Below are 8,405 nucleotides of genomic sequence, written 5' to 3' on the forward strand. Positions count from 1 at the left end.
CAATAAAGTAACAATAAGATAGATTTGCATAATTAGTGACCCTTCATGTGAGATCACTTGGTGACCTTTTATGGCTATATTGACAACTAACTCTGAATAACGTTTCATAATTGCTAGATTTTAATGAGGCAGACATTGAGAATGAAATTAGGACAATGAAATTCAAGTATCAAATGACAACAAAAAGTGAATACATAAAATATTTTTTTTTAACTTTTAAAACTGAAATTGTAAAAAAATAACAGATTTAATTAAAATAATATATATATATATATATATATATATATATTAATACAAGTATTTTTAATTCATGTACTATACGAAAATATTTTGTTAAAAATACAAATTTTTGAAAAGTTATTTTAATGAATTAAATATTTATAATGTATATAAATTTTAGAAGAAAAAATTTAAATAAAAGATACGTAGTCACAATAAAATTTTATAATAAAGCAATATACATGTATATAAAAAAAATTTATCTGAAGAAAAAAATTAACAAATAAGAATTAACAATATTTTTTTTATATTTTATATCTTTTCAAACACTTTCTTGGTAAATTAAATGGTAAAAATAATATTATTTAGATTCAATGCACATGATATATAGGAAAATATTATTTTAAATTAAAATATAAAAAATAAAATTAAAATATTATTAATAAATAATAAGCCTACGATAATAATAAGTGATTGTAAAATTTATAAAATATTTACAATATATTTATTATTTATCATTGACTTTATGATTTAAATATCAATATGATTTTATTAACAAAAATATTTGTGTGAAAAATATTTTATATGTGTGTCATATATAAATAATATTTTTTTAAAAAGTCAATCTCATATCAATTGTGTAATAATTAAATTATATTAGCCTAATTAAACAATATAAAGTAGTAAATAAATTATTTTATTAAAAATATACAACAAAATATATTTTTTAGTTTACTTTATTATTAAATATATTTTTATATTAATCTAATATAACTTTACATAAATAGTATATATATATATATATATGCGGGTATGAGCCGAGAGTGAATATTTAGATACTCATACCTGCAACTATGCCCATTAAAATTTATGAGTATTTACCTATACCCATACCCATACCCGTACCCATGTAATAGATAAATACCTTACCCGTTGTAGGTAAATTTTACAAGTGCTTATTGAGTCCTTTGCCAATTGTCATCCTTACTTGTCCATAGATCCAAAATTTAGTATATTTACTAATAATTAAATCTTAAAACTTAGAGTACTCACGCTCTAGCTTTAGAGTTTTGTCTAATCCAAACAATATTTGTAGTTCTTTGTATATGATTATCATTTTTGTGTATTTATTATCAATTTTTATTTATTTTTTTAAAAATATCTTTATTATAAGTTTGATTAAAAAATGTAAAAGAATATTGTAGATAAAGAGTGCCAAGTCAACAGGCATACTTTACCTTGAAACATTAATTTTCTTAAAACCCTGCTTTCTTTTTCCTCTCTACTGCCACGTAGTGATTTGTTAGTGCTTGTTTTGCCTTTAGTTTTGGTTGGTTTGTTTTGTAGACTCAATACACATTTTAATATAAAATTTTTCATTAAAAACCATAAGTATCCTTTATAGAATATTATATTACTTAAATTTTAAACGTTTACAGCACCATAAAATTAACTCTCTAATATATATTTTTTTTCACAAACAAAATTTGAATCAAGATCCGAAATTAGTGTAAACGCACTTTAATTAAATTCAATAATCAACAGTTGAAAAATAACTATACGCACTTTTAAACCAAAGGCAATGTCTTTTGTGGTCTTCTATTTGCATAATATGTTTGTCTTGCAACTATTTCTTTTCCTTCTTATATCGTTCTGTGCGAATTAAGCGAGCATAGGTAATCAATCTTATTCGATGGTTCTCTTTACTTTATATTCGTCGTTGTCATCTTTCTTTGGAGGATTGTTTTTCATTCACACATTTGCATGGAGAATTCGATGATGGATATATCTTGTGTGTAAAATTTAATATTTCTGGCGGACATTTTAAGTGCTTTCACCGTATCCACAATATTAATTAAAGTCATTTCTTTAATTGAAGTGCTTTTGACAAGCACAAGTCTATTGGCTTAACTAATGACTCGAGATGTATTAAAATAATCATATAGTCCGCAATGGATTTTTGTTGAAATTATCCAATGTATTGCTTTGATTGGTTATACCTATAAACAATGTCCTCACGCAAAAAGTGTTTAATATTAACTTACAAATATCACGTATACTCCACCATTTATAGACCACCCATATATTAATATATAAGTGTGCACGTAGTTGTCAAGTATACACATTGTTGTCGTCTTTTCAACTTGGTTATGTAAGTTAATATATATATATATATATATATGTCAAGATCTTCAAGAAGTTTCGACCTAATGGTGTGACAACTGAAAAAAAAATTGAAGTATATAAAATAGAATTTTATATCTAAACCCTCTTTGACATCTAAAAGAAGGGAAATCACCTCTATCTTAGAGTCTTATTGTCAGAATAACAGATTGACTAAGGGTTTTAATAGAAGTTTGACGGTTAAGTTGTGATTAAAGTAAAATATGAAGACGAGTAATTCAAGTTAAGATTTTAAATTCTTGAGAATGAAAAACAGAAAAAGGAAAAAAGAAAACTGAGAGTTATGAGGCAATGGAATGTTAATGATAAACATTGTGCTTGTGGGGTATACATGTAACACATACTAAAATGATCCTTATCACAAGGCAAGTTTGATTATTATACCATACCTCTTGTATACAATACATGTGACATGCACACTTTCTTGCTTTTAGACCATAAATTAAGGCTAAATGTGACTTGTGAAATTCATTAATTAATGTCTCTTTCCTAGCTGTGCGAGTGGAATACAACAAAAACCAAAAAACTACTTGTGGGCTTATTTAGTAGTAACAAAAGAGTGTCGGTGGTTTTGGCATTTTTCGTTAATAACTTGGAAATCAGAAGTAATAATTTATGCAAAAGTATTATCAAGAAAATTAGAAGTTGATAATAAAAGTAGAATAACAATGGCATTGTTAGATAATTCCAGTGGAAAAATGACACATTGACTTCACTTATCATCGTTCTTGTCTAGTGGATGTCAAAGTGGCATAACCTGTATTGGCCCACATACAACCATTGATCTTTCACATTGTTTAGAAGATCTCACTTCTAATTTATGATTGTCACAATCGACCCTTTAGAAAGCTGATGCACAATCTTTTCAATGTCTCTTTATCTGGCTCCCGCAATGCTGCCTTAGTCTTTGCATCCATAGCAAAAGTTTCCTGAAATTCCAAAAAATCCATAATGAGTTAATCACTAGGACCATTACCATTTCATTGAACAAGCTTATTAAATAGAAGATGGAGCATGTAAATAGTCATATACCAGGACCAAATTGCGTTGAATAAGACGGTCAATAAAGTGCAAAAGGATGTCATAGGTGAATTCAGGGTGGCCTTGGATGCCCATTATGTGATCTCCATAGCTAAACATCTCAATTCCAGTCTTTTCAGACCAAGCAATCACCTCTGCTTTTGCTGGCAGCTCCAAGATCTAATTTCATATATACAATTGAACATATAATCACTTTAATACTATCATGAAATTAAAATTAAAAAAAAAAAATTGGGGCTATGAGTATTTTCAGAAAGAAAACATTTTTTGAATGATTGTGAAGGATGTATATATTTTAATATTATACAGACACACCTCATCCCGGTGGCATTTGAATATGGAAAGCTTTGATGGAAGTGAATAAGCCAACGGTGCAGATGATGACACGTTTATGGTTCTGACTCCGATGTCCCAACCATTGGGAGAGCGACTCACCATGCCTCCCAATGCACGCCCAAGTATCTAATTAAGTAAACAAATTCACACGTTGGTCTTGTTCTTGTTTTGTTACCAAACACAACAGTGTCATGAGTGCCATAAAACAAAGAATAATGTTATTTCAACATTGGTTTAGGTATCATACAGATAAAGAAAACTTATGCTAAAATTTTATATAGAATATTTGGTATAAATAGGATTAAAATAACATTACTCTAAAGCAAAATACATATTTATTACAGTCAAATATGACATTAAAAGAAAAAGAAAATTAATGGAGAGTTCAAAACACACCAGTCATGAAATACTATAGTCACAGCATAAGCTTTAAATGAAGCGCTTGCGAAATCCAACACGTTACGAAGATTTTGATGTTACAAAAAGATTGTGATTGTAACTGCGAAACATTAATCTATGAACCAACAAATTATAGAATCCTATCTCTATGTCGGGTTTTTATCTGTTTGTGTTTAGTTATCTATTTTACTAATAACTAAATTCTTTTAAATAAGAAGTATAGTAAATAAGTCTCATATGGGATATAAATAGAAAAAAATTAAATAATATAAATGTGACAAAAACTCATAATTTAAGGTTTTATAACCTTCCCAGGAAAATAAATAGGAGAACTCGCCATAGCTAGAAGCTGAAATGATGGAGCAAATATCGATCCACCAGGATGTTAAGTTGATGAGCACCCAACACAAGCATATGCCAAAGACAATTAAACCAATTTTCTTTCTTTTAAAATAATAATAATAATAATAAATTATTCATCTTTGTAAAGATCTTATTCATTAAAATTTTGAAGGTGCGTTACTACAAAAAATTTAATTTTTAATAATTATATTTTAGTAACGAATATAAAATTTGTTAGTAACAATTGATTATTTATAATAAGTTTTTTTATATTGTCACTAGTGTTATTAATAATAATAACTTAATTAAAAATTACCTTTATTTTTTATTTTTATTTTAAGTTCATTACTAATGTATATAAAATTAATAATTTTATTAATAAAATTTTAATTTAGTTATATTTTTAGTCTTTATATTTTTATATGTGTTTCAATTTAATGTTTTAATATTAATGATTAATATATAAGTCTCTTTAATTTTTAAAATTTTTAAATTAAGTTTTGTATCTTAAAATTTCATTCAATAATTAAAAGAAAGTACAATAAAATATGATATTTTATTAATTAATTTATATAAACAAGAAAAGAAAAAAATATAAAAAATATGATAAAAATATTAATTTTAAAGTAAACTTAATTTAAACCTTTAAAAAAATAAAAAAAAATTGAAGATAAATAATTAAAATATACAGGTATAAAATCACATTGCATTAAAATAAAACAACAAAAAATAAAATTAATAAATCTAAATTTATTTAAAAGTGTAAATTTGATTTTTTTATTTATTTAATAAGCCAAGTCACCAATAGTGATATTAATAGTGACAAATTATTTCTTGTTAAAAATTTAATGTATCTTTATTTATAATAAAATATGAAAATAAATTTTTATATACTATAATAATAAAATATAATTTTTTATTATATTAATTATATAAAAATCACTTTATTTTTTTATTAATTTAATATTAAAAAATTTCAAAAAAAAAGATTATTTTTAGTGACTAGTCACACACGTGTGTATTAACTATGTTACACGTGATTATTTTTTTTTTACATCAAATTTTCTTTTTAATTTCATTAATTTATAATTTACTTAAAATTTTTTTTTATCTCTTTTACAATAGTTTTTTCAGTATTATAATGTAAATCATTATAATTGATTGATTTGTATCTATTCATGTTATTTTTATTTTTAATTTTTTTATTTGCAGGATCAAAATCTATGAAAGTATTTTTTATTGTATTTTAATTGTTTAATTTAATATTAGTTTTTTTATTTTAGAATTTTAATAAGTTAATGATATACTTTGATTTTATTTATAATTTTAACGTATAAACTTTTATTAGATATTTATCATATTTAAATTTATCATTCGAGTATGTATTTATCATTTATTATTTATGATTTTAATTTATATTTATTTATTTAAAAATATAATTTTTATAATAAAATCACTTTGATATAACAACAACATTAATTTTTAAGAATCATAATTAAAATTAATAATAATATAAATTTGAATAATAAGATATAAATAAGTAATTTAAAGTAATTATTAATTAAATATTAATTTTTTAAAAAAAAATTGTTATAAAATATTATTTAAAATAATTTTTAATAATGATAAATAAATTAGTTATTACTTTTAAAATAATAGTGACTGATAATTATCTTAAATGTTATGTATATCAATAATAAATTATGTTATTAATTATTGTATATATTAATAACATTTATTTTTGTCATAATAAATATTTTATTTTAATAATTATATAATATCGTCACATTATTATTAATTATTAATAACGATAAATAATGAATTTAAATATTATTATAAAATTACTTTAACACAAATTTTAAAGATTTTAATGAGAAATACTATCACTGTATATATGATTTCTTATAATGCATCTCATAAAAAATAGAAAGAGTAATTGAATTTAAAATTAAGTGCCTACTTATCTTAAATATATTAGACTTAAGGTCATATATTATATACTTTTTTTAATTTGTTACTATAAACTTTGTTTATCTTAACACTAACTTTTTCCTCCGAACAAGTTGTTAGGACCAAGTCGAAAAGGAAACTTTCATGTAACATACAATTAATTCAGGAAACAAGAATCTTAATTAGTGGTGCCCAAGTCCAATTGTTGATTCGAGCATGTGAAAAATGAAGACAAGGGACCATTGCAGAATGTAATGGACTGAAACAAGAGTAATCATGGTTTAACCAATGCACAAATCCAAGGTAATGTAATACAAATCCAAATTTGATTCTAAAACTTCTACTTCTGATAGGACCACAAAAACCCTCCAACATCTATGGTTCAGACAGAGGAGATAAATTTAAAATCTAAAATTTGTTTTCTTCCGAATCTTACTGTAACGAGTGGACCAGATTACGTTCATCAACAATGACTTCTCTCCTCTTTCTGAATTAATACTCCAACTCCAATTATTTGTTATTTTAAGAAAACATGAAAACACGATTATTGTTATTTTACTTTGTCTTTGTCTCTATCTTCACTGGTTGAAATATAAAAAAGAAAACAGTAACAATAAAGATAATTTAGTTAAATATACATACACGTTTTTTATACTTGGTTGTTTCTTTAAAAGAATATTCTTTCGTAATTTCCTTAATATACAAATATCTTGAAAGGAGTATCTGCCAGCTCAAAAGAGGAGAGAAGAAAATTCGGGTATTAAAATGTGTCCAAATCATCAACCTTTTTTTATAGATAACTTTTTTTATGATAAATGTTAAGACATTATAGAAAAATTATTTAATTAAAAATAACTCTTTTTTTTTCTATAAAGGTCTAATGTTTACCTTGATGTTTAGAAGATAGATGAAGAGTGAGAGGATGAAAAAAATTAAATTTAAATTAAAAAATAAAAAGATTGAATTTTTGTTTGTAAAAGTCTTTTTTCCTTAACTTTTTTTCATCAATAGTATTCTTTTTATTTCTTTTCTTCCAAACTAAAAGGAGCGTTAACGTAGTAACAAATTAAAATTATAAAACAAGATAAACAAATACTGAAACAACTAGACTAACTTTTGATGAAAATGTAAAGGGGGAGTGACAGTGAAGTATGTGATTAAGATTATCTGATGGATTACCTGGTGGCCAAAGCAAATGCCAAGGATGGTTTTGTGCATTGTGTCCAATTTGTTGACAAGAGCAAGGAGCTGATGGATCCAAGGGTCATTGGCATGGGCATCATAGCAGCTTCCAGTGATTACAAAGCCATCATAGAGAGGCAAATCAGCATCTGAAGGGAAATCACTTTGCACCACTCTATACAGATCCCACTCCTCTCCTTCCTCTCCCAACACTCTCCCAAATATCCCATAACACCCTCCATGTTTCTTCTTCAAATACTCTGAATCCTCTCCACACATTAACAACGCGTACCTCTTTCCACTACCCATCACACCCTTTCTCTCTTCACACCACCCTATATATTATATTATATTATAGTTATGTCTGTGTGTGTGAGAGAGAGAAAGGAAAGAGGAGCTCTGCCTTTGTTTTACCTGTGGGGAGTAACACAAGTTTGAGCACTGAATATGGAACTTTGAGGGGTCCTTTTTAAAGGGTTGGGGTAATAAAAAAACCCACGTTTGGCCCTTTTTATTACCACACTGCCCTCTACCCTTAATTATTGAGGGCGCTACCAATAACTTATAACCACGGTCCATCCCCTCGTTTCACCACTCTATTTTTCAACTTTGCATCCCATTATTAAGTAAATTATGTACGAAAATTGAATGATGATAAAATATAATATTAATACGAATTTTATTTTATTTAAATAATCATATCAAATCAAATTTAAATGCTTCTATCTTAACACTGATTAAAATCAAAATGA

General features: G+C 25.2%; 1 protein-coding gene across 1 annotated transcript; it reads right to left on the reverse strand.

Annotated features, from left to right (window-relative positions):
• Positions 1–2,990: 2,990 nt before the first annotated feature.
• LOC113852959 (gamma-glutamyl peptidase 5-like) lies at positions 2,991–8,096 on the reverse strand. Its single transcript, XM_027483383.1, has 4 exons — positions 7,651–8,096; positions 3,760–3,906; positions 3,436–3,603; positions 2,991–3,332 (listed from the first exon to the last, which is right to left on the reverse strand). Exons 1-4 carry the CDS (start codon positions 7,960–7,962, stop codon positions 3,231–3,233), a joined length of 729 nt encoding a protein of 242 aa, XP_027339184.1. The 5' UTR covers positions 7,963–8,096; the 3' UTR covers positions 2,991–3,230.
• Between the last annotated feature and the right edge of the window lie 309 nt (positions 8,097–8,405).

Source organism: Abrus precatorius, unplaced genomic scaffold, assembly GCF_003935025.1.
Source record: "Abrus precatorius isolate BTA unplaced genomic scaffold, Abrus_2018 Scaffold10, whole genome shotgun sequence".
Classification (NCBI taxonomy): domain Eukaryota; kingdom Viridiplantae; phylum Streptophyta; class Magnoliopsida; order Fabales; family Fabaceae; genus Abrus; species Abrus precatorius.